The sequence below is a fragment of the Varroa jacobsoni genome, unplaced genomic scaffold (assembly GCF_002532875.2).
Source record: "Varroa jacobsoni isolate VJ856 unplaced genomic scaffold, vjacob_1.0 scaffold_260, whole genome shotgun sequence".
Lineage (NCBI taxonomy): Eukaryota > Metazoa > Arthropoda > Arachnida > Mesostigmata > Varroidae > Varroa > Varroa jacobsoni.
In genome coordinates this window covers 30,215-57,479 of record NW_019213162.1, presented here as the reverse complement: position 1 = coordinate 57,479, position 27,265 = coordinate 30,215, and the positions used below count along the sequence as shown (strand labels likewise).

The 27,265-nt window shown below is 36.5% G+C and overlaps 3 protein-coding genes across 9 annotated transcripts in view; 1 reads left to right on the top strand and 2 right to left on the bottom strand.

Annotated features, from left to right (window-relative positions):
- The first annotated feature begins 3,224 nt into the window (after positions 1–3,224).
- LOC111258769 (uncharacterized) lies at positions 3,225–6,417 on the top strand. The gene is made up of 6 exons (XM_022830289.2): positions 3,225–3,335; positions 3,577–3,692; positions 4,571–4,713; positions 5,077–5,153; positions 5,758–5,835; positions 6,026–6,417. The coding sequence occupies exons 2-6, from the start codon at positions 3,591–3,593 to the stop codon at positions 6,148–6,150; spliced, it is 525 nt and encodes a 174-aa protein (XP_022686024.1). The 5' UTR covers positions 3,225–3,335; positions 3,577–3,590; the 3' UTR covers positions 6,151–6,417.
- A 5,606-nt stretch (positions 6,418–12,023) lies between these two features.
- LOC111258767 (coiled-coil domain-containing protein 174) lies at positions 12,024–21,622 on the bottom strand. 4 transcript variants are annotated; one of them, XM_022830282.2, is made up of 11 exons: positions 21,504–21,622; positions 20,964–21,050; positions 20,571–20,645; positions 19,497–19,642; positions 18,115–18,351; positions 17,589–17,706; positions 17,192–17,401; positions 16,769–16,933; positions 15,288–15,359; positions 13,968–14,079; positions 12,024–13,548 (listed from the first exon to the last, which is right to left on the bottom strand). In XM_022830282.2, exons 2-11 carry the CDS (start codon positions 20,988–20,990, stop codon positions 13,301–13,303), a joined length of 1,410 nt encoding a protein of 469 aa, XP_022686017.1. In that variant the 5' UTR covers positions 20,991–21,050; positions 21,504–21,622; the 3' UTR covers positions 12,024–13,300. The 4 variants fall into 4 exon arrangements, with proteins under 4 accessions (XP_022686017.1, XP_022686019.1, XP_022686018.1 ...); XM_022830284.2 differs by having other exon boundaries at positions 13,980–14,079; positions 21,504–21,621; XM_022830283.2 differs by having other exon boundaries at positions 20,964–21,016; positions 21,504–21,614.
- A 4,876-nt stretch (positions 21,623–26,498) lies between these two features.
- Positions 26,499–27,265, bottom strand: part of LOC111258768 (nicotinamide riboside kinase 1) — a 1,969-nt gene continuing 1,202 nt past the window's right edge. For all 4 annotated transcript variants that reach the window (XM_022830286.2, XM_022830288.2, XM_022830287.2 and 1 more), the window contains exons 4-5: positions 26,991–27,144; positions 26,499–26,758 (exon numbers count right to left, since the gene is read on the bottom strand). In XM_022830286.2, the coding sequence (XP_022686021.1) occupies positions 26,529–26,758; positions 26,991–27,144 (384 nt within the window). In that variant the 3' untranslated portion in view covers positions 26,499–26,528. The remainder of the gene's footprint in view (positions 26,759–26,990; positions 27,145–27,265) is intronic.

Here is a 27,265-nt window from a genome sequence, read left to right as displayed (position 1 = left end):
ACAAATCCTAATCTCACTAGCAGAATCTACTGTTACTCTTCTCGTAGTTCCTATCAATGTACCACTGCAGACGCAAGGTATGTCGCTCTTCGCCCTTTGTTTGACGCTGCAAGGAAGTCCCCCGGCGAGATTGAGATTTACTTGGGGACTCCTTTTCTGTTATTATGCCTACATAGAATTTCTCGTGCAAACCGTTGTTACGTTGCTTCAAGTCGTCAAAGCTCACGGCTCGTGTGAAGCGATTCATTGAAATCTTCTGATGTCGTTTCACTTAAGCTACGGCTTCTAGATGAATTAAGTTGCGTTTCGACGTTTTAGGAAATTTTTCTAGCAGAAGATATTATTTGAGTAGGACAGGCACAAAGTTAAGTATCTCAAAATCGTTTATTGTTCTGCCTACGACGATTTGCTCCAAAATACTTCTGTGATAGGAATAAAACATAGGTTAATAATATCGTTAGTGCTTTTAAAGAACTAGACAGGGAAGATTCCGTTTCTCTGTGAAGAAGACAAAAGCGCAACTTCATGTTCTTACGTTAACATCATGGCTTGCTTGGGCTGTACCTAGTTTACCAGAAACAGTGAGGAGCGCCTCTATATTAATACAGCTCTAAATCTGAAAATAGCTTGGAGGCCCTTCTGAAGGCATTCATCCGGTTTTTAGCTGAATGTTAACTCTAACCTATCTAGCCGGTTAACGTTACATAGCATTGTATATAAGCAGATACTACGTTGCGTAGAGCGATTTTGTTTTGGCAGCATAGGGTTAGTGACTACTGTGGAAACAGGTGCGCGTTTATTAACTTTGCGAAAAGAGCGACGCATGAGGAAAGCCTCATTGTCAATTAAATTTGTATTTTCTTATTAAAATTAGTACAGATAATACGTCTATAAGATCGCGTGAACCTTCAGAGCGTACTATTTAATAAACAGTTTATTTCAATTCCTTCTTGACCGCTGACCTTACTTTCATTGGGATACGAAAAGATACGGAAGTTCGAGAAAATACATTATATTCCTTAAATGTGCCTTGAGAGACGATCTTTTTGCCTCTGCAGTGTGACCAATGTATGGACATTTTACGAAGATTATTAAATTTTTTTTGCAGTAGGCTTGAAATTAACAACTATGGGTGGGAGTCACTGGTTAAGACCATTGACCGTTCCTTCTGTAAAGAAAGGGGGTCCGGTGACAGCGAAGAGCTGGGTATTGAAGTCGTATCGTCATCGGCATAACAGCGATCTGCCGTCTGGCGCATTCGGGTGGCTCCTCTGATAATTCTCGGACAAGGATTTATTCTGCGTCAATTTTCAGGCTGTTGCAGCACAGAGAATCTGTTGCATGGCTCAATGATGCCACTTTGTACATGAGAAACGTTATCGCAGAGTATACCAAATCAGCGCTTCTTTAGCCGGATAGAGGTGAGCACTAAAAACCATTGTCATCGATAGTTTGCATAAGTATTTAGCCATATCTCGATTGCCCTCGATTATTTTCTGCAGCAGAAGCATCTTGATCTGCGGATTTTGTAGGTCCGCAATTATTTCGAGCTTTCACGCTCATTCAAACATTTCTAAAGCGGAAAGCCCCACTCGCACATCTTCTACCTGACACTTACTGCCTTCACTTATATCCATAGCTTTACCTGAGTTCGTGATTGTGATCGTGATTCACCTTAAAATGAAGGGAAAAACAAACGCCATAAACAACAAAGCGAAGCAATGCTGATACGACCAGCAAACAGCCTATGGATGTTAGACTCCATCGCTGCCAAACTACTTTGCCATTTCCACTAATGAATAAGAGGTCTGCACTAGCTTCACGATAATGTGATACGTTATTTAAAATTTCTATGAGCGATTGTTCTGTTACGTCGAGAACGTGAGCCATTCATTGCCTTGTACAGCCAGTTCTCTATGTGCTGCGCAAACATGAGGCGCCGCAGTTCATGCATGGTTGTTCAAATCTCTAAATGATCCTATTAGCATAACAAGAGTCGCCTAATACCTGATGGAGGCCTATACACCTGAAACCTGAAACTAGGCATCTCCTTTACTACACCGAAAAGAAAGCGATTATAATTAGGAAAGTTTGAATCAACCACATTGTTACGCCCCCTATCCGGTTGGAACTTCTTAGCAGGTATTGATTCCAGAATTGAGTCTATTTGAGGGCAGTTAGTTTGTTACATCATCGTAGTGGGCGATAGGTTCGTTTATTCTACTTAGGTTTTCCGGGAAACTAACAAATTGGTAAATAAAAAAGACTTCCAAGTACGCAGGGCATATACAGAGCTATTGTATCTGTAAACTCATATTCATTGAAATTACATATCACGAATAATACGAAAACAAATTATTCATCTGCTTAACGCGGCCCAGTTTGAAAATCACTACCTTCCGTTGTGTGCTGAGCGCATTATCACAAATGTCTGTGGCATATGTAATGCATCTACACGCATTGGTAGCCTAAATATATATATTGCTGTTACCTTGTAGCGCAATTCAGATACGAAATGCAGTGAACTATATTACGCTATTAATTTGACATCTTAATGCACCGTTACGAATAAACTGTTTAAATGTTTAGAAAATATCTTGCCCAAATGAAATTACTATTCAAAATATGATTTATGTGGGTACGCGTCTAGAAAGATCTTCAATTAGAGGGCTGGACAATGTAGCAATGTAAGCATAGCGTTTTAAGTATAATTTAAGCAAATGACAATCTCAGTTCAATCAAATTGTTCGGTATGAAAAAAGTCCAAAAAAGATAATTAAACCTTCTGACACTACAGAAAACCGTATCTTATCTTATATATTTTATATACATATAATATATACGACGGCTGACAGCACAGGATTATTTTAGATCAACTTTCTAGACTTTATTCGCTCATACTAAATTATTGACTTGGGTTACAAATAATGATGTTACAAATAATTCTTATAGGCATGCATTTAATGGAACTACAGTTTTCGGAGCTATAAAGAGTTGTCAACGTTATTTGGCTTAGGGTAATTTCTTCTTACTGACTCCATCGTTTCGACAACCCATTCGTTCAAATTCACACTCCGATTCTGGCCGATTCGCCAATTCAGAAATTATCAACTGACCATCTGCATAGTGTTCGGATTAAGATAAATGGATTTTGTCAAATTGTTGCTAACGAATATGTTGCATTTGCATTTAGCTAAAGAGGCATTATGTTGACGATAAATAGTCCTCTTTGGACGGAGGCTGACGCATTATGTGTGCCAGTGACAACCTATCTCTGTGACACTTGAATGTGAGCAGGTTTTGCGAAGTAACAAGAACTCAGAGTTTATTAAGAGGTAAAATTGTATAGCCTGTTTCAGGCCAGATTTTAATGATATGGAGCATATTAGATACTGGCGTACCATTAAGTATGTGTTATCCCTTGAATATGCTTGACGTTAAAAACATGGCTTTGGCTCAATGTTTGAATATGCTCTTTTTGCTTAACGTAGAATTCGTCGCAGGATCCTTCAATGGAACCTTTTAGAATCTATTTGGGCATTATTAAATGTATATCTGTGCTAACCTTTTTCTCAGTCTCCTCTGCATTTATGATGGCAGTATTTTCCTTCGTTTTGGCTGGGTTATTGGGAGCCCTCCATTTGACAAATGCAGACGAAGTCATTCTCATGGAACCGTTCGATCCTTTGAAGGTGAGAAAATAGTGAAGCTTTTTTTTTGACTAGCATTTTGACTAATACGGAGAAGTCATTAGACCTGTTCTTCTTTTTTTATCGTATTGCCTTGCCGCACTGAAATATTTTGACAATCTGGAATGATTAATTCTTTTCTAGAATTTTGAAACCATTTATTATTTAAGTACCACATTTACGGTTTTATATTTCTGCGCCGAACTCCACAGTAACACATTTCATTGAATTTTATATAAACATACTAGATGCTGCACAGGTACCTCTTCTTGTAATACTGAGATGTTATTAAAAAAATTTACTAACAAGTGTATTAGGTTTCGTATCCTCTTGGAGAAGCGGCTCACTAACTGTTAAGTTGCAGAGAAAGCAATTACTTTTTTTAATTGTCTCTCGTTTTGAAAATCTACTAGTCTTTGGTTAAGTATTACGCATGTATCACTTTGCAATGCTTTTACTGTAAACTTGAACCTATATTAAGCGGTTCTTGATAGATCTTGCCGTATCTAAGGTAAATATTCGGGACCGGTTCGGTAATCTTTAGCAAAGCGTTGCTTTTCAGTCTAATATTATTAATCCGCATCATGCAATAAAACACCAGATATATTTACCCTCAACTAAACCGGCTCGGGTGCGATAAATCCTACTTTTTTGAACTTTAGGAGAGTGAAAAGTAAGGACATCAAACTCAAAATTTCACACTAAAATGTGACGCAGGAATACGCTACTGCTTCATCATTCATTTTGTCTACATACACATGTTTTTAGTGTGAGCGATTGCATAACATTGCTAACTAATCTAAATTCAAATATCATTTATATCGCATAGAATGAATTTGGCGTTTGCTTTTTGCAACTGGGCACTCCTTCGGAATCGTAAGGTAACAGGTACATGGCGTGTATGGAAGCGGAACACCCATCTGATTGAACAGACGTCTACCGTTCGTTGTATTGAAGTCGAAATCGAGCATGATGAGAACTCCGGAGATATCTTCAAGATGCTTGTAAAGTGGATTGACCCAAAGTAGGTCTCAGTAGGACTAATGTCCAGTTTGCCGATATAAGTCCATAAACAACCAGAAGCTACTTTTTATTTTAGGTGTGTCCGAAGAATATTACTCCGATTGTGCTTTATTTGAACAGCACATTAGTAGCTTTAATCTACTGAAGACGGCAGGGTTATAACGGTCCTAAGACAGCGCTCTTTTGGAATAAAATTCAAATACATATTTAACTCGATGTTCTATTTATAACATTTTAAGGGCCAGGACCTATCAGAACCAGAAGCTTAGTTGTATTCAATATTAAGTGATGTATCTTAAAATGAATAGCAGAGTTAAGTGTAGAAAACTCTGGATCTACTATTTAAACTGCTTTATTTTTTCAGCAACGGTAACTTAAACATATCATTCTATGTCGTTGATGATCGGTCTCACCCCGCAAGGTTCTTCTTCAAAGCAGATCGTAAGCGTCCTCAACAATGTAATAACGTTCCCGCGGCTAACACCAAAGTCGAATAGATTTTCCAGTTTTATAGCTTTTTATTAAAGCGATATAGCACTTTAGAACTGCTACTGAATGGAAGTAGTTTTACTTTTTAGCTTAGTACTAGAACAGCTCAACAACAGTGAAACTTCTATGAACGTATTTTGTTGGGGCTCAGAGAATTTGGGTTTGCACTATAGTCAACTTGAAATGTCCCTCATATAAACGAAATGTCCTTTATTGTGCAAACATTGTCGGCTATTTTATAGCAAGCGACGATAGCAGGAAAGGATTGCGTTAGTCGTGATCAATCTATTCATACTAACATAAAGGTTAAGTATAAACGTAAAAATTGACCGCGACATTAACAAAGATGTCCGCGTTTGTCGTTATGTAGACAAGTTTATTCAGTACCTATGACATCAGTATCGTGCAAAGTATGTACCAACTTTAAATAGGAAATAGGAAATTTTACCTAAAATGGTGAAAATGCAATTTAGCTTTGAGCATCTTCAATCGCATGTAATAGTTGACAGTGCTTTCCGATAACTCCAGCTCTAAAAAACTGAATTGTGTCTTCCAGAACATAGGATTGCCTTGTCAGTGCTGGGAACGGACTATAATAATTGGGCTGTGGCATACGGCATGCTCGGTCTAAAAGGTAAAAATTAGCCTGCGAATGAATAGTTCCGAAATTTTTTTTTGATTTTCCAGCCCCACTTTTGTAGCTGCGCTGACAATAGATAAAGTTGTTAATATAACCTGGAGAATAAAATTGCATTACAAGTAACTACATGTTTTCAAATACTTTGAATTATCTGGTAACAAGAGCGTTCTCGTATTAACTTCAGAGTCATACTTCGTGGCGGCGCGCAAACTTCCACTGGACGACGCAGCGTTAACCGATGTAGAATCAATAATCAGCAAGAATCAAGTCTCGAAAGACTTTACGGTTGTTGACCATTCATCCTGTTAGAAGTGTGTATCCCCATTCATGCAATATCTGTGGCAGTTAGTGTTTCTTCGAGTATTAGTTATCGCACATTTATCTATTTAGCTATATATACAGATATAGCTATATACATCGATACAGACCATAAATTCCAGCGCACATTTTCTGACAAGTGAACGTAAACCTTTTTAAATAAAGTATTGTACCCTCAAGGTGTGCACTTAGACTACATACTGAAACTGCTGGATCACAGAAATTCTATAGTGAAACAATAAATATGAAATTATAATAGCTCTGTTTCGTATTACACTAATCTGATATCTGAAGAAGTTTTAGATCTTTCTTATTTTCATTGCTTTTTCTGTTGGCATTAAAGGTGCAGGCATTTCACAAAAATAACATTTAAAGAAGAATAATACTAACAGTAGTTGTTTAGTGGCGGAAAACGTTTCCCCTTTCGAGATTTTGGCGCTTTTCGAATATTGATAGTTTCCTTTTACTTCAGGAGAAGCGTTACAGCAGATTCATATTATGACTCTATCCATATACGAAATTCTGCCTTCTAATTATCAATTTATATCGATGAGGTTAAACTAAGTATGAGTTTGCTTTTGTACTAAGTCCTTTTAACTTACACGCGGGGTAAAATCTCAACTGAAAAATCATTTCGAGCCTTTAAAAAATTATGTGAACACTATATCAACCGGTACATACTGCGGTATGCGACAAATAGCATAATAAACTTTTACCTTTCTTATTATCACCATCGGACTTTTTGAACAGCAAATGCCATGGTTCTGTTACTCAACGCAGACACTCAAGCGAAGATGGGCTCTATATAAATATTTATCTGTCATACGGCTAATTGCAAAAGCTAACGTAATTTTGTGTTGGCATGGTTTAGTATCGATGATCGCGTTATGATTGAACTAGTGAATTGAAGGTGAAAAGAATATTAATTCGAAAGTAAGAGCAAAGTACTGTTGTCCATTCGTGAATTAACTAGAGCCGGTATTTTTAAATGAGAAAAGAAGTTCCAAAGGCTAGTGGGTAATTTTTATTATGTCGTGTCTGTTTTATATTTACTGCAGGGGTTATCACATATAGAAAGACCACAGTTCCATATTACAGGATTATCGTATTTGGTATACCATTATTTAAAATATATTACATAAATCGACTAGTCGCGAAACACGTACATAAACGGACCACTGATTGTGACTATGGACAGCGGCTTTAGGGTAAAATAAAAATCGTTTTTGATATGGGGATTAACCTGTTAATTTCTCCTTTCCAAAAATTCGCTTAGTTGTTTAAGACTAGTATTCTTACATCAACAAACCGTAGGCAATATTGGTTAATATGATATCTGTATTTGAATCTTCAAAGATACCTTTATTATTTTCCTATCAGTATCATAAATTCACGTTTTCGATTATAAGTATTTAAATCCTGGGTTTTCAAATTCTGATTACACAAAGCAGCAAGAAGGCAATATTAGTTTAAGAAATAAGAAGCTCCTTAAATTTTCTAGTAGACTCTCTAAAGGTCTTTGTGCCATAAACTTATTTTTCTCACAGTTTTAAAAGACAAGGAAATAAAAGGCCTAGATTCTTAGCAAATTAGGCCTTAATGATAACAGTTCCTTCCGTTATAGAATCAGGTTTAGAATCTCTACTGCCGAAACGAAACACATCGCATTCTTATCGAGTTTCGGCTCTCTTACCTAACAGTTTGGGGGGAGTTTCGCAAGATGACGCGGCTTTGATATTTTTGATAGGTATGATCAATTGGACATTATTATTAGAGCACAGAAATTGCCGCACGCTCTCTTTTGATATACCCTCGATAAGGCCGATGAACAGAATTAACAAGAAAAAGCGCTATTTAGTACAATGCTTTGCGGACATTCAGTACTGGTGTATCTTACTTTTGGGAACGACCAGTTTATTTTGATATTAGGCAGTTTTCCATGAAGAGAGAGAGCCATGGATCAAATACGCAGGTTGAAGACAACCTTTATAGGAGGCGGAACTGAGAGTATGGTATCATACGGCACGACATTGAATGCACCTCGGAAACCCGTGTATGTTACATCAATGAGAAGATTTTCATTTACGGTAAGAATAACCACGTACGAACAGTCAAGAAGGCAGCTCATAGTGAGGCTTAGCGTTCTATATGTGTAGTGTCTAGATAACCTTTTGTCCTTCTGCACTTAAAATTATAATCTTGTTAACCATTCTTTCCATAACCTACGAACTACGCGTCCTAGCACATGATAAGGATTTGTCCTTTTTCAAAGGATCATTGAGGAATTTGACTTGAAATTAAGAAAACTGAGCACAGATCTCTGGAAGAATAATGCTAGAGGTTTTAAGCCGACGTAAAAGGTTCTCATCAAAATGCATTTTCACATCGTAATGACAGTAAAATTATAATAGGACCCTTCTGGAAGCTCATTTCGGTTTTATCGTGTTGTACACCGTTGTTTCCAATAGGTCGACGTATATAACATACATTTAGTGGGCAAGGACAGTCTTGCCAAACATCGAAACGAGCGAGATATACCTATTCGTGTACATTATTTTGAAGTGGTAGCAAAGCAGACAAGCTTCTCTCGTTCAAGACCTTCAAACCACCATCACCTCATAGAGTAAATAAATAATTTCTGTCCCATTTTTAAGATTGCAGACTTATCCAAAAACCGTAAAGAATATTTGGAATGTACAGCACTTTTTCCTAGGAAATGCTATGGCCTTGTTGACAGAGCTCGTTAATTTTTTTATGTCATTTCGCAAATTAAATCTGTTATCTAAGCAAACAGTTCGTGATTTTCATATAGAGGCGAAGCACTTGTGAATCGTTTCTCTTCGTCCTGCAGAGAGAACGCTGGTTGCAGTGGGTAACGCTAGGTCATGAAGGGTTGTTTACAGGAGCAAGCTCGGTCTTAGTTAGTGCCAGAAAATTAGAATTACGACAATGCGAATCTTAATTGCTCTAGTCACTTATAGGTATTCCTACTGCATTGCGTAACAAATTGAAGGCTTGTATATACAAAGCATCTCAAAAATGTATAGACAGATTAAGTTATTATACCCCCCGTTGTAATTCACGTGTAATTTATTTATTAAGTAATATTTAAATTCCAGTAGCATCTGCATATCATATATATATATATATGTATATATATATTGTCCAACACTGCATGTTCAAAATTATTATCATCCTAGTAAATGTATATGATGTTGCTGTGTAACATGGGGAATTAGAGTTCCCTGTTAGTGCAATTAGGCTGATTAATTGTACCATTTAATCTGAACGTACTTTTATCCGAATTCACCGAATAATCTTCTCCAAAAGGCGATACATCTTGTTAACATTTTTCAAGCACCACTCGTGAAATTTTTCTTTTCATTCCAGATCATTTTCATTAGTAGTACATATTATTGTTGAAATGTAGCTTTTTCATTTATAACGTCTTATGGATACGATAGAAATTTGACGTGCTGATGCCAAGCTCACAAATTATTACATATCTACGAAATGGGCTAGTACATCTTCCCAATACTTTTTCTCGAACGGTAGAGCTCGTTAATTTTCTTGATCTTTCAAAACGTTGTCTCCATCCGCTTCGAGCTTATTTTGTATTCAATTAATTGTACCTGGATCTATTTGAAACTTTTTACGATACTGTTTTTGAGCTTTCACCGTATCCTCATCCTTACAACAAGATTTTAAATAAATTATCTTTGTTCGAAAGTTAAGCGTACTCCACTCATTATTTTTTATTTGTGATAAATAATTATATAAGCAATGAAACGTCTAAAATGTATACATAAATTATAGGCATCTCAGCGGCAGGATAAAAATGTAGGCCATGATATGCTTGAATAAATTATTAGTCGTGATTTCTAATACTTCTAGCCGGCACCATCAACTTTAAGACAGCTAAGTTGACTTAGTATCGTGCGATACATATAGTTCGAAACTTGCTCGAAGAATCGTTTGCACATCGAAAAATTATTTCATAGGTTTCAATATTATCATTAACATATCCGAAAGTTAGCGACAATATCTTGGTTCTGGTATTAAGCACAATAGGATAGATTTTATGCTATGATAAAACGAATTTTCGATAAATGTTATGTATGGTTAAGATTGCTAAAGAGATACATACAAAGTGGTAAAGTTATATTTTGATTGGAGCGTTTGTAGCACAATGGTACAAGATGTGTTTGATATATGAAAAACGAACATAAAATGGTGTTAGTATTGGAACCCGAATCCATAGTACGTGCACAGCACGTTTCAAATCCATGGGGCATTATAATCATCACAAACTTTGTCCTTATTTGTCATAAATAAGAGGAAATACTCAAAAAATAATATTTCTAAAAAGGTAAATAGGTCGATTTAATGCCTAATTAAACATATAAAGTACTACCCTCCTACTAGGATAGGAGCGTATTTCATATACATTTTGATAAAATGTAAGTAAAGGAAGTTAATATTTTTTATAATATCGGGAACCCGGAGGACGGTTTAGGGCGCATGCGAGGCTTCTGGGCTGCCTAATCGCTAAGTGATATTTTTGTCAAAATTAAGATAATGTACTGAACATCAAGCTAACATTATTCTCTAGTACCATAGGAAGTTTTTTAACGAAAAAAAATCGATTCATTCTAGTTTTGTTGCTAAAATGACCGCTTGACGTCGGTGGCGCAAGGAGTCAACACAAACCCCTTCTTCAAACCAGCTAACTGACGTCAAACCTTATCCCTCACGTTCCACGGCGAGATTTTTCTTAGATTCTTCAGTAGCGTGAATGATTTCACAAATACGACCGGGAAACATGGAAAAAAAATCGAAGAAAAATCGTCGAAGGCAACTAGCAGATATAATAAAGAATTGTTAATTTTTTGGGTTGTGTAAGTACTCCGCTTACTGGACACTGATCTTTTATGTATAAGTTGATAGAACTTGTAGTCGCTTTGATTGGTACGTATGGTGTTTGTAAATTACTGATAGCACTGTTAAAGTCCGTGCAGTTGTAATCCTCCGCAAAGAATGCCATGGAATTCTTGGACGCTACCCAGCAGAGGTTAAACTTAGGAACGCTGCAAGTGTGTGGTTTTGAAAATGCCTACGACATGTTACTTCAAGTTATCAGACTGCAAAGAATTAATTATTAAACGCAACGGCGCCGGCTTTGGGATGCAAGGAGGCGAGAGCCATATTGCTAGCTCCGATGCCTTTAAATCGTTTTTGAAACGGTCCTTTTCGTCTTCGCCTCCAAAGAAAGTCTTTTGTTTATAACCAATAAACCAGCGAACTCAAGAGGTTTAAAACAACTGCTAGCAAAGCGCTTCGACGACAAACAGAAGTTAATGAATGCTCTCATTACGTACTTTACTGCAAATAGCTGCCAATAATGTTCAAGATATTAGTAGCTCTGATGATACTTGCGTGAAGACCAATCATGCGTAGTGTGCCGTTATCCCAAACTGTATGATAAAAGCTGCTATATATGCAAGTTTTCGTGAGGAAAAATTTTTACTCTCAAAACTATCTAATTGACAAAAAACCTTCCTTGTACGACACACTGTCAAATCTCGATCTGTAGATAAAGCTAAATATCATTGTTTGCAGACCGTTTGCGCCCCTCAAAGTATGAGAGTACTGGATCGACTGCTACTATATTAGATGAAACAAATTTTCCATTTTCCTTGAAATCTCCGAAATGTCAGTTACCGGGTTTTGCAGTCCAAAAGTTTATATATATATATATATATATATATATATAATTCCGTCAGAATTAGTATTGAATAAAATAAGTTATTTTTTATAATCTTAGTTGCTAGAAATGCGTTGAGCGGAGAAAAGATACACAAAGACAAGAAAATGTTTGTTTTAGTTAATTTAAATATTTGCAAATATTATACATATCATAAAAGCTTTTTGAAATCCCTGCAAGCCTTATCGAAAAAAAGTTCCTTATCGAAAGCAGCGTAAGCAGCGTTTACCATTAGAGTATTGGCTGTAATAATGTATGTGTAATCTTCTCCTAACATTTTATTCGTTATTATGACGTAAATTTTGCCATCTTCATATCATTCTATATTTTGATCCCGTGTACACCCTTAGACTGATTAACAATTTATAGTATTCATATTATAGCAAATCTTGTCCACCTTGCACGAGATCTAGTATATTAAATATATATTTGGTAAATTGAATGCTGAAATGAGCAAGTCTTGTAAATCTCATGCAAGAAATAAACACCTACATTTCTCCCTGTTTTGCACTTGTACTTTTTTCTGTGCAACGAACTCCTATTTGTGTAAATGGAGGTGTTAAATAATTAAATTTTCATTGCAAATCTTAGTGCCTATAGGAGGCTTTGTGTGATTTTGATTTTGCAGGATGTTGCCACCGGAGAGTCCATGGGATGTGCGCGCCCGGTTTTGTACCGAGCATCCTCCACGCGGTTCCTCTGGCTTGTCTCCGTTTCAAGGAGACATCTGCCCCGTCCTCATCAAGGTTCTCTGTAGCTCATATTCTTTGTGTCACTCGCGTTGGCATCTTCAGTGGGCTTCAGGTTATGTTTTTCGCTTCTGTGTTTTCCGCGTCGTCCTTCACTTTAAGAAGATCCCTTGTCAACTTACGATTTGCATACGAACCCTTCACTGTGGAGGTTTTTTGTTGACAAAATATACAGATTGCAAACGCTTTGCACTGATCAGGTATATTTTGTTGCTTATTTTGTGTTATCCTTTATTGTTTTGAATATCAAGACTGATTTTGTTGTTGATCAAAAAAAATATACAGATATATACTTTACAAACGAGTACAGTTGTTTCATAGTGAAAACTACCTGATATGACTGCTAGTGTTTGCTTCTTCAAAGGAAAGAAATTTTCCAGCAGCATTCACAATAACAATTGCAAAAAAGATATTATGTGAATTCTTTTCTGGCCACGGAAATAAATAAGCGGATCACTTGACATTCGACCATGGTAGGATATGTCTTCCCGAATCGCATTCATTTTCATTTTTTTGTACGAACTGCATGACAGGCCACAGTAGTTCGCTTCGAGGTGCAGGTTTTATATTGAAGGATTCTGCCTTTAAATATAAAATGAATTGTGCCGAAACTGATCTTGCGTGTATTCTACGATAGATTCCTCATTACCTTGAGAAATTCATCAAGGTCTACTTTGGTAGGTTCTCTTTGCTGTTTATGAATTTCTGCAATCCCTGAAGAACTACCGCTTATCCTGACCGGCCCGTTTGCCTGAGTTTGTTGTCTAGCTTCGCTGTAGATCATGGGAGGTGCAAATTCTGGTATTCTTTCTTGGCGGCAGCTCTCTATGTAATCCTCGTAACCAAATCTATTTCGTTTCCTTCCTGTTGACAGTCCTGAAAGATCATAATCTTAGTCTAGTTATCAGAGTTAATAATATTAAAACTAACGTGTAGGGTAAGCTATGTATCAATGGAGGTTTCTATCACTGGCTAGCAATTCATGGGTTACAAGAGCGTTCTGCAGGTTTTCGATATATATGAGCATCTAAATACTTCATCAGCCTTTATATTGCTTACAAATATAAATGAGAATTAATTATTATTTCCAAAAACAAAAAAGCCATAGGATCTTTTTGCAGAAATTGCCAATGCTTATCCGTTTGTTTTTTCACATATTTTTAAAGCATTATCGCTTGCCGTTGTACGAGGGTTAAACAGTGGTAAAACGAGTCTGACGGTAAGCTAGAGCAGTTACATCAGTGCTTCCCTATCTTGGCTTTAAGGTGCTTACTTTTTAATATATAATATCATACCTCGACACTTACTGATCGGAACCCCGTGAAGCTCTTTGCCTTCGTCCCACGGACGCACGGGTGCGGGTGAAGCTGTGGAGGCAGCTGCAAGCGATGGTTGACGACGTTCATCCTAAAATATAAATTGTCAATTAAGTAACGTTGGAATATGTCACCGTCAATATTCCTTTACTGGTGGAGCTATCAAGACTTCCGATGTTCTACCTTGTTTGATTGAAGGAAGTCAAATAATGAAACAACAAACAAGATACGCGAGCACGTAAAAATGTGCTAGCCAGAACTTCCGACATTATGACACGCACAAGTTGCGCACGTAAATTCAATTATACTATGTCCTTCTCGTTTAACTTAAAGCAGCTTCTCTACCCTATTACATAGCTACCTCTACGAGCTGAGGTAGTTAACGATCTTTTTTCCAAATTGGTACTTATTTTAGAGCTAGCCATTCGGCCCACAAGCAAAGCCAACCATATAGAATGCTGTATTTTTCATAAATATGGCAATAAAAAGAATAACTGTATATATATAGAAACCAATAACTATGTCCTTCATTCGTAATAGCAAACTAACGCAGCGTGAATATACTGATGAAGGACCTGTACTGAAAAATACATCTAAAAAATGACGAGTAAAATGCACAAGTCTATGATGTGGCTAATAATTATATACCTATAAATAAAAACATGCTCATTTATTAATGCAGGTATTATCGTAAAGCGTAACGATTTCCTGTCAGGGAACATATAGAGTGAGTACTCGTTTCTATTTGTAAAACATCGTTTATAGGGCCTTCGGTCTTTCACATCTTCACATCTTGATTTATACATTTTAACAGTTGATTGATTTGATAGTTTGCTAATGGCCTTATGTGAAATAGTGTTACTAGGCACACCATCATCTTCTAAATACACGTTTAAGCTATTTCCACGATTCGATTTCAAGGCTTGGATGTCATCTACTAAATTAGACTTATCAATAAAATGTATTCATTTAAAACAGCTAAAATGCTAAACTAATAAATCATTTCATCAAGTTTCTTGCCTTTAAATATAAAATTTTTGTAATGTAAAGATGAAAACGTTTCCGTATTTTTCAGAACGAGTGGTGCAAATGATTTCATCATTGTTATTATAATCTAATACAAATTAGGCTTAATATAATATCAAATAAGACATCAGAATAATATGTGCAAATTTTAAAAAAATATTACGCATGTATGTACCGAACTGTTGCCTACTGTTGCACAGGGCATATTTTTACGTTTAAGAAAGGCGTGTTCGCCTTGAGTATGCAGTAAAGAATATGCGGAAAAAAGCTTACCTTCGCGCCGATGATTTCAGCCTTAGCACCGGTAATGATATCCGGCTCGTCCAAGTCGCCCGGAGGTAATCCCTTTAAAATGTCACAATCAAAGATCATGAAACGAACTTCAGGTTAATTTGGACATTGCAGCTTGATTAAGCTTATTTGTAGATTTATTATTATTTGTAGATAGCTCTACTATTAGTGGTAGCAGGCTAACGTTATTACTCTCGTAAATCAATATTCATTAAGATGTATTATTTTTAGTTTGGTTAGAGCCACGTCCTATCGGATATTCCGCAAACAATAATTCCTATGAGAACATGTTCGATATAGGACTTATGTATCTTTATGAAGGCTATCTATTCATAAGTGAGTTTTCGTTCAAATTTTATCTTTCTGGTAACGGTGTCTTAAAATAAGTAACTCCATATATCCAGATTCACTTCGATTTAGAACTCTCCTCTTTCTTAGAACTAAAACACCTTTTCTGGTGATTTTCATCTTTAGAAAAACCTGCATATGTAACACAAATACCAATTCCTGTGGCCATTGATTGTGTAGATACGCTGGCTCCTTCAAACGCAGTCCGTACTCACGTTATCCATGGTCACCAATTACATTTTTGATACTGCGTAGCATTATTTCAGATATCATATTTAAAGAAAATATTATACTTTTCAATCAAAACTGTGCCAATTTTGCGTACTTTTACATATTGTATTGGATACACAACTGTCCTATTAAGCAAGTTTTCGAGATATTTAAGGAAAAAAAGTTTAGCAAAACATGAGAAAAGTATATCTCAAAACCCAACGCATTTGCAAAGCTAACCCTGCTACCTCAGCACGAACAGGAAATTCAAATTGCAATGTTCAAGCTAGTAGATCCTCTAAGTGAGTCTCACGAGCGTGAAGAATGATCATTAGACATATATATTCTCATTTACTGCTATTTAAGCCAGAAAAACTACCCAAAATACACTTTCTAGCCGGTTTGATCAGTGCTGTCGGACGGAGGTTTTTTTATTTGATACTTCCTTTCCCGCTTTATTACCTATTAATGGTCAGCATTTAATTTTTACTTTAAATACAGTAGAGCAGAATAGAGCTTTCTAACCGTATACAACACATCTTGACTATTAACCAGGCATAAACAAATACTGCAAGAACTTACGTTTCAAAGTAACCTAAAGTTTTTACAAAACAAACTATACAGCAGGTTTCTACCACCTCTATATCGAAAAATCGCTAACCTACACTATGTAGGTCCCTGATAGTGAACGAGTCCGTCGAATTTGCTGAATGGTATTACTTATCTTAGTCCACTCTTAATAAAATCGCACAATATGAAATTTGTTCACCCATCTACGTTTGGTTAGTCAAAATAGTTGTGTAATACTTTCTAATTTAATTTACTCTTTAGAAACCTAGCTAAGTAGCATCTAGTTGATCAACCTAGTGCTATCTTTTGCAAGAACGTAACTTAAAGCACAATACCTTTCTCTCTCGTATTCTATTAAGTCGCTGTTGAAGAATAGCTTGCTTTCTTTTTTTCACTTCCTGCGCAGCTTTCTGATTCTGTATTGATTCCTCACGTAATCCATCAAGTATCTTTAGTTGCTCAGAACGCTCTGCCTCGTTACGCGAAAACTCGAAATGGACCTTTAAAGAAAAATAAATGTAAATATTGTCCCAGAGCGATAAACAAATGTTTTTCGGCATTAGATTGAAGCATCTAAATGTGCAATAACTAAGGCCAATCTAAAATAGGCCGGGACAGGTCAGTAGCTATCTTGAACCCATCTTGGTCTGACATGGGTTGCCTTTAATGCAAAATTTAAATGAAAACTTACTTTGAATTTCAGTTTGAATTAATGGTCAGGCTCATAAAAAAACACTTGCGGCTGCAGCTTTTCTTACCTGACCATGTTCGCGCACTTCATTAAAGAGTACATCTCGGTAATGTATACGTTCCTTCGCAGCGTTTTCTTGTTCCACCTGGGCCCATTGACGCAACCTTTTTTCTTTTTCGAGGTCTTCAACGGCATTCATAGGTTTTGATATTTTAATGCCAGCTTCACTATCAACACCTTCGCCGGCTGGCACCGGTAGTGGAATGCTTCCGATGGCCTGCCAATTTAGTCATAATGTTATAGTTCATTCAGATATAAGTCTGTACTGGGAGCAAAATACGATACAGTGTCCCTCTATACACACATTAATTTACACATGTATATACAGGTATTTATTAAGTAGCCAATAAATTGGACTACATTCGACCGTGTTTGTATATAATGTAAGTTTCCTAATGGCTAACCTCATTCGAATGACTTTTCTCAAGGCTTTTCCTTAAACGTTCATCTTCACGTAAAAAAATGGTAAGCTCCGTCTTCAAGCATTTTCGAGTTCGTCCGAGCGAATCCGTAAACGTTGTCCTGTAATCATTAGATTGATCGAGAATAACGTCAGTTTTTGGTTGTCGCCTCATGTGTTTCTAATGTTCTGTTTGCTGGTACTTAAACGTCTTGTTCCGTTAGAAAACTCGTCTGTTACTCTGCGATTATATACCGTCGCAGTTTTCTCGTGATTAAAAAAAATTTACCTTGAACAGATATCTCTGTTTACGGGAAACAGTATTTTCGACTAATGCTCTGTTTTAACTTTCTTCTAGTGTCAAAAAGGTTTAGAAAAAAATTAACACTAGCTGCAGCCGTGGGCGCAATGGTAAGCTATAGAAAAAATTCCAGTCATGTTTTTATAACATGGATCTTTACCTAAGGAAAACAACTGAATAATACGTCTGCATTGGCAATACGTATAATGTCAACCGCGCACTAACGCACCATTCATCATCGTCGTCGCCGGAACTGTCGGTGTCATCTGAATCCCGTACCGCCTCTTTTCGGCCCTTTTCAAGTTGATGTTGATTCGACGCCTCTAGAATATTCAATCTTACTTTGGCTCCGAAATCAACAAGTGTAGCATCGTCGTTTTGTTCGCCTGCATATAAGGACCAAGGATCAACGATCGCAGAAGACTTCATTGCCTCGTACCTGTGCGCCTTTTCCTCTAAGCGGCGCCTGCCGGAACACGCAGATAAAGCATTGTACTAACGCATTGTATACTTATTGTAGTAAAACGATATATAGCTAATACAGAAATTAGGCAGCTAATTTTTAGAAAAAAAATGGAATCGCTCTCAACAGTGCCGTAAAACGAAGTAGAATAAAGCAAAGGTTTTGTTATAAGGGATAACTTAATTCCATTGTTTTTCTGTCCTCACCGGAAATCTGCCTTCACAAATTTGACAAAAGCGACATTTAAACTTCAAAATATCTTGAAGCAGATTATTTTAGTGCCCGTTATTTTAAATGACAACATTACCGAGATCGGAAAGCGTAACTCACAAAACCAAGGTCAAAGTTATGAAGCTCAGAAAAAGAGGGACGCTCGCTTCTAACGATTTTTTTAATTTCGATAAAAAACATTGCGAATTTTTCAAGTCGTTCGTGTACTTTGGACTGGTCGCGACGTCAACAGACAATTCGTTCGCAGATTATGTCGCAGAGAGGCTTCAAAAAGTGACGCTAGTTGCAAGTATTATCGAAAAGCCGCAGAAGTTTTTTTTCATAATTGCGGTTAAATTATTTGTTTTAAGTATCGCAACGAGCGTCTCATACGGAATACCAATAATCTAAATAAGAAACTAATCCTCCAATATCTTACAGGACTGAATAAAATCAAGGAAGCGCTCTTAAGGTTGGTTCTGGGACTGCGTTCGTCAATCTAAAATCGCTCAGTGTACCTAATGACAAAAACTTCGCCGTTTTCGTGGAACTTTATAAATAATTCTCTAATCCTTTTTCCCAAGTGCTAGCTTATCACGCCCTTACTGCAATATATGCACAGAAAGCGCTAGAAAGAAATCCCGCATTCTATAGGATCCCTGTAGTGACCATGGAGAAGCGGACGCGCTCAAACACTCAACGAATTAAGAGATATTCAATAATCAGATTTGTTGCCCATAGGTTTCGTCACTTGGTGTGCATGACGCAAAAGTTACACGGCGCGCGTGGTACCTATGTTGTCAATACCATGCCGATAAATGTATGAAATTCGACCTTTTAAGCTCAAATATCCTATTTTTGATATATATATATTACACCCACAGATATAACTGACAGACTTCGTTTAAGATAAAGAACAAATTAAAAATATCACTTGCCTTGATTCCCTCAGCGCATTCTCTTCCTCGCTGTCGATTTCATCTTCTAGGGGTGGAGGATCAGTAATTTTTGTCTTGCTCTTCTTCTCCTTCGGAACTCGCTGTTCTACGCGAAACCCCCCTTTACGGACTGTATTCTCCGATATCTTACATCATAATAACATGGTTGGAATGACTATTGTACTTAAATGACCAAATAAATCCATGCCGATATTTCACATATCCCTAATGACAGATACTAAATGCTGTGCCGTTTATTATTAATCGTCACTTATGCTCCTGAAATTTTGGCTTGTATACATTTTTACACTGTCTAGTGAATGGAATATTTTTTCATAGCCTTCAAAGTTAACTCCATGCGGTACACAATAAAAGAGAACCTAACAGTTCAGGGTTCGAACCAATGGTAGGTTGGATAAAATATCTCAACTAAAATCTATATTTTTTTTTTAAAAGGAAATGAGATGCCTGCGAAAAACTATCCCGATAGAGAGTCGTGTCTCACTTCTCCGTTGCTCTCTGAAAAAACTGTTTCTAATTGATCTTGCTTTTTACGGTCTTGTCCTCAGAAATAATTTCATTATTTAGAAATGACCTCTACTTCTAGCAAATTCTAGCTTTAAATTTTTTTTCGTCCTTTTAGCACAACTCTGCAGTTACATCTTAGATGTGCGTGAAATTACGGATGTCAATGAAGACTCAATATAATGATTCGTTTATAATACATGAATTCATGCGCCTTAACAGCTTTGAAACACGATTCGTCTAATAATATGGCCGTAATTAAAGACGATAAGACTGAACAAATGTATTGCATATTGACGTAACGACTCTTTTTTCTCGTAAAACAACACGTTCTAACGGGGCTCAAATACACAGCTCCAGCGAACAGATTAATAGTAAAAACATATTTATTTTAATTAAAAAGATTAATATTAAAAAGGAAAAACCTATAATAAAGTAATTTATGTGGCTCCTCACTTGAGTTATTTGACTCTTCGTCGCAAGCGAAAAGGAGACCACAGAAACAAAATAGTGTCCAGAATTTCAGTTATATAATACACCCAACCAGACCTTTTCAGCATTTTGGCGACTTTTCGCCTCTGCTTGGTTTCGCTTACGCAAAAGTTCAGCCTTCAAGTCGATAATCTGTAAACCAAAAAAAAGAATGATTTCTTGTCTACCAAATGTAAATCCATAAAGTATTTAATTCAGTATTCCATAACGTTCATCGTCTGACCTTCACTACAGATCCCGAGTTTCTAGACAACGTAATATCGTCAGACCCATCAATAAGGTTGTCAATTCGAGTTTACCTATACGAAAAAATACGATCACCGTATAAGCAAAGTAATGAACTTTAATTAAATATATTCGTACATGGGATATCGATATGCGTCTCTTTACTTTTGATAAAATAAAAAAAAAATGATGAACACAAATTCAGAGTTTTTAAAGACGACTTACCGCAGACGAACCGGAACCCAAGCTCATTCTGTTGACCGATATTTGAACTCCCGCTGAAAACAGTACTTATGGATTCGATTCCAATGGCTGACGTAATAATAGGTACGTTAAAACAAGTAAATTATTTGGTTTAATATTTCAGCTCAAATAAATGTACTTATTGATTAATGCTGTATTGGCATTACCTGATATTATTTCAAAGTTAGTTTGTGTTCCTGTGGGAAAGAGAATTCAGCTTAAGCTACTATCGAGTGCACGATAGCAGTACCTATTTCTTTTCAAGGAGTAGAACATATTGTTATGTCCTAGACAACGAGAGAGGATAGTGCTTAATAGAGTGGTGCTTGCGTAAACCGAAGTCCAGAACATGTTTCGTTATTAAAACAAACACGACTAATTTCAGACAGATTACTTCAAGCACAAAATATATATGTATTCTGTGCAGTATATAACTCACAAACTGCAGATTACTATAATGCTCAAGCCATTCTCTGTCGAATTTCACAAATGCACAGAAAAGTAATAATAACATTTCATTACCAATGAAAAATGACAATGAAAAGTAGGAAGTGAAGTTCGATTTGACATAAAAAGCGACTCTTGTCCAATCTCACATTTCGAACAGTAATATTTACACCTCCTAGATTATAAACCAAACATGGTCCATTTCTTGAATGTGTCCCGTATCTGATACCCGCCTGATACATGTGTGAGAATACCAGCGGAAACAGCGCGAACAATTTACATAGTGACACGACTCAAGGAAGCTGTCGTTTAATATATAACGTTGTAACGGCTGGCAAATAATAGGCCATAAAGCTGATGATAAACAGAAATGACTGAGGGCATTAATGCAATTAGAGCGGCTCAAGGAGCAACTACCAAAGATGATGTTCTTGCTTAGAAGCTTAATAGTTCTAATAATGGCTATGCATTATTTTTTGTTTTAAAGCACAATTTGTTGCTGCTTGCTCCAGGCTTTTGTGTACGTAAAAACTGCATAATATAATGGTTTGCACTATAATCGCTATACGAATTGAATAATAATTATTGCATAACATATGACGGAATCAATCTTAATCGTTGAAATAGGCTATTTCATATTATTTCTGAAGCCAGGTGAGCATTGACAAACGTATAGTTCTTTTCCAGTTGCCATTATTTTTGGAAGAGCGGCCAAGCCAATACTTTAGTGCATAAGTCACGCAGTCGATGCCAAGTGTCTGTCCATGGTATTAGTAAGGTACTATGATCCACATAAAATTAATGGTATTAAGGGTATGTCTTATTAATTAGAATAGTTTAATAAAGATGTCGAGATCTTTGGATAGCAGACAGTTACTTCTTCTCATAACAAGTTAAGTTTGCTAGCATATCAGATTTAATTCGGTTTATTTTCACACAGAGACAGGATTTTTATTTTCTTTATTTATAGACCAACCGGAGCCTTTGCTCAAGAAATTTAGGGCGGAGTAACAGGTTCGCGTAGTACTCATTCGTGATTTCCTCGTCGATTTGACAGGTTAGGATTACACACGTTGATTCTCAAATCTGATGTGTTCTCCATAATCAAGTTGTCAAACCTTAAAATATCTCACAGCCACCAATTCTCGCGACCGTTAAACACTGCTATAAAAGGTGCTATGAAATGCGCGTATTTCCGTTTCGTAATCAGCCATTCTTAAAAGCTGTCTTCTTCTGGCGGGCACTGACAACTTTTCAATATAGTTCTTCCTTTATTATCTAATAGATAGGCTTTCACCATTTGCTGGCAAGATGTACGTTGGGTTTTTCAATGGACATGTACGAATGTGAAGTATAGATTGCATGGGCAATCACTCACAACAAAATAACTGGAAGCTCCTTTAACAAGTTTATAATTCGATCCAGAACTTTAAATACGAGTTTTTTTTTTGTATGTTTATATAAAATTAGAAATACTTGGTGCACAGTGATTGTCAAGGACTCCAGGAGTCATTTTGATTTATTTGCTTACGACAACTGCTTCATATTTTGTGCACTGTCTAAATGATAGTCGTTGTTGATGAGTCTAAGTAAGGTCCTATCTAGTGTGTATATAACCTCCTTCAAACTGCTTGAATTAGTTGCGTAGGGTTATACCCGACTGTGTGGCTCTGAAAGATTTCAGTCTACTTAATTTTTTTCTGGGTGCAGCCAATTTTTTCCAATCCATATTCTTAATAGGTCTGTGGACTTTCCGTTTAGCGGGCATTTCAAAGCGCTAGTTTAATAAATTCCGCGAATTCTGAATTTAATTTTTTTTAATAATAAGATAAATTTATGGACTCTGAACTATTCAGCAACGAAGCACTCTATTATACAATGATTATTTACGCCTCATTTTAATTTTAAATCGAAGGTTGGGTATGATCACCACTCTGAGATTGTAAGCGTATGTAGCGATTAGAATTACAAAATAGAACTAAATTCAGCAGGGATTCATTACGTTTAGAAGCAGGCAAGGTAAACGTGTAAACATAAGGCTTCTATTTTATATATGGTGGTATAATGTTTTAATGTCTAGGATCAAGTATAGGAAGCAGCATAGGTCCTAAACATGAGTCTGAGAAACCGTAGAAGAGCTTACTGCGGAACTATGGTAAGCATTTCTATTTACATTAAATGTCTTAATTTTCAAATACTTTTTTTATCCAGTTACATATGCGGCGCTCAATGTAGAAAAAGCAAAGTTTGTTGTTGTGCTTATCTACCTTGAAGGCTTTTGTAAGATCGAAATATATACAATTGAACTTCCTTTTTTTCTAAAGCCCAGTCTACAATTCTAGAGATTAATTACTTGGTTGTTGACCTCAATTTGGCAAAACCATGCAAATCTCCCTCTAGAGGTTTGTCACCGGAGAAAAAGTCTCTAAGATGGTCAATAGCCGGTTCTCATAAAAAAGAAGGTAATACGTGCTATGCATCCTTGCTCAGTGGGACGATAGTTATTGACATCAGATTTGGATAATTGTTCTAACAATCCAAGTTAATCAAAAACCATTAGGTTTTAATATATTGTCAAGTCAAGAAACCCAAACACTCTCCAAATAGTTTTTTACAAGTGCGTTCATCTGATACTGGTAGCACCAAAGGGAAACTCGTTTCAAGGAAGATTTAAACAAACCCGTACTTGTGGCAAAAAACGTGCTTCGAGCAGCTTTTATTCCAGAACAAACAGAAGTGATTTGAAACCCAGCTCAATGGAAAATCCGTGAGAGACAAATACGATTGATGCCGTTGAAAAGTGCATTTCTAATAATCGTTGTATTTCGATCAGATCATTGGTGAAGAAAATTCATGTGAATAGGGCTACGATTTCGTGGATTGTTTGCGGAGACTTTAGATAAATGTCATAGGTCATACAAGTCAAACAGATGCTCTTTACAGTCAATAAAACCAAATATTCCATTAGTGTCATCTGCTCCATTTCTCTCAAGGGTGAAACTCAAGATAAAAAGAATAATTACGCTCAATACGAAAATAGACCATAAAAATGACCGCTGGCTCGTTAACAATCCAAAAAATCTGCCTATTGTGAAGAAAAGCAATTTTCACGTGGCATATAGGAGTTCTAAGTGTGATTCCAAATAAAGAAAAATGTCATATTACCATACTTCTTTTAGAAAAGCGAAGCCTTTGTCAAAAAGGTTTATCTGCGTTTTCTACGAACTGTTGTGCTACCGTAGATAGCTAAAATGCTTAGAGCAAGGTCGCACGTCTTTAAGAGGAATAAAGTACCGATTTGTTCAGAACTGGCTGGACGTGCTTTGGAACTAATATGGCCGCGTACCAGATTTTAAGCCGTTGCAATACGATGCATGGTGTGTTATAGAGCGAGGGTCCAACAAGTCTCGACACGACAGCATCTATGTGTGCACTCATTCTATTAACAAGGCGTCCGCACATTTGCAAATGAAGTACTAAATTGAGGTCGCATCGCGGTGCATAAAGGTTACATTGGATGAACATGACGGTCAGGAACGACACTTTTAACACATGCAAGAAAATCATTAACATATCTATTTTCGCCTTGATACAGTTTGTAAAACCAAGCATAAGAATTTGGATTTGAATTGACTCTTCTGTATATATGAGTCGTTTATTTTTTTTTAAGAATTTTTGAGCATTTCTAATTTTTAATACAGTTAGGCCATTAATATCTGCTTACAAACTATAACATTGCTCTTCATATTTTTTCTATCTATGTTGCAATTGCTCACTATCGGTACTCCGCAATAGGCGCTCTTATCTATAGCACGGTCAACATTATAAGCTGTTGAAACATTATTGTTTTTTCTAGCTAGATAGCCTTAAAGTTACATATTTCAAGTGATATGGCTAGACGTTGATGTCATTTGAAAGCTGAGATCTGACAGTGGTAAAATTCTTGCAATGTCTGTATTCAGACTCAGATAGAACGCCTTGAAGATAAGTGAATTTTTTTACCAAAAATTGTGCTATTTATTTTCAGGATGCGTTGTTAGAAGAAATAGTCTAATGATGGCGCTGTCGTTTTCGATCTGCAAATTTCGACGTGAAAGATACTCTTCGTAGTGGTCGACCAATTACGGACAAAGCTGATGAAATTTTTGCGAGAATTAAGCAAAATTGACACACAAATAGCTATGCTATCGCCAAGTAACTAAATATTTACTATTAAACAGTTTTAAACCGTTTGAACGAAGCTGGCTACGAGAAAAAGCTCGATGTTTAGGTCAAATAAACGAAAAAATAGTTGATCGTGTTCTCGTTTGCGAAACCCCATAGAAACGCAACGAAATCGAGACATCTAGAAAACAACTGATCACCGGTGGTGAAAAGTGAATTATATACGAAGAAGATGTGCAAATAAAAAAAATTTTCCACATTTTGTGGCAGGTTCCAGACTGATACAGAAGGAGTTGATGCTACATTTTTAGTGAAATTGGAAAGGAAATGTGTCCGTTAGCTGCTGCTGCCTGGAACAATAATTGATTCGAATTTTTAACATCAACAGTTAACGTGATTACATCAAACCATTGAAAGAGAATCGACCGAAACCAATGAGCAAAAAGCCTCCGCTATGATAATGTTAGGTTATATACATCTTTACCTATTCAGCAAAAACTAAGAGAATTTGGATAGGAAATTTTAAAGCATCCGCCGTATAGCTTCGACCTATCTACTTTGATCTCACCATAACTTCGTTAATGGTTTTAATTTAGTCTCTATGTACGAATGCAAAAACTACTTGTCACAACTTCTCGCCTTAAAAATCATAGCAGTCCTGCAGTGATGAAGTTATATTGTTATTATAATATGGCAAAAGGTTGCCATCCAGTAAAATTTAAGAAGATTGTTTTAAGCTAAATGAAGTATCTGGTTAATTTTGGCTTTAAAACGGCCTACACTATTTCGACAAACCAATGTTATGGGTGACTGGTAAAACGCTTATTCACCGTTATTAACTTGCAAACTATCACCGAACTAAAAACGGTCCAGTTGGCCGGTACTGGTAGGCGTAAGGAAAGGCGCTTTTTGCGTGATTTGCATCTGCTAATTTTATTAGCTAAAACTGGCATCGCCAACGGTTAAGGTTTTAAAAAAGTTTTGCGCGGCTATTAAGTTTTTAATATCGTCAAAAATTTTTTGAAAAATCATTTCCTGTGGGTTGGCTCCGTCTAGGTAAGCAACATCTTTTACGTTTTCTTGAACATAAGATAAGTAATTTAAGTATTCTGGATAAATGCATGCATCGAAATATCCAGGTGGATCCGAAGGGTGATATGTACGTCCTAAAAAGGTATTGCATTCAACAACAAAAGCAGAAATGATGTTGTTAATGATTTGATATTGTATAGAAAGTTATTATTTACTTGATATTAAAATATCATCATTCAGCTGTCTGAATGTGTTTGAAAGAATTCGGATCTTGCCCATCTGAGGCCGATTCGCTTCAAGATAATCTTACAATCATTATACTATTGCGACACTTTCAGATATTTGCATATTTTCGCTTCAACTTACTGTTTCGTCGTTCTCTGCACTGTTCCTTAGAAAGAGTTAGGAAGTATTTTTTGTCGCACCACACGACGAGCTCAGGATCGGAGAAGAGCAGATGACCCTCGAGTAGGAGAATACGATAAGGTAGACCGCTTGCAGATGCGGTAAGCAATCGAACCTATTAGCGCGTATTAACAGACAATGATATTGCTACCGCGTGTTCACTACAGAAATCATATTCCACGAGTGTATAAAGTTAAAATACGTTTATTCAATTTTGCGAGCAAGCGGCCTGTATA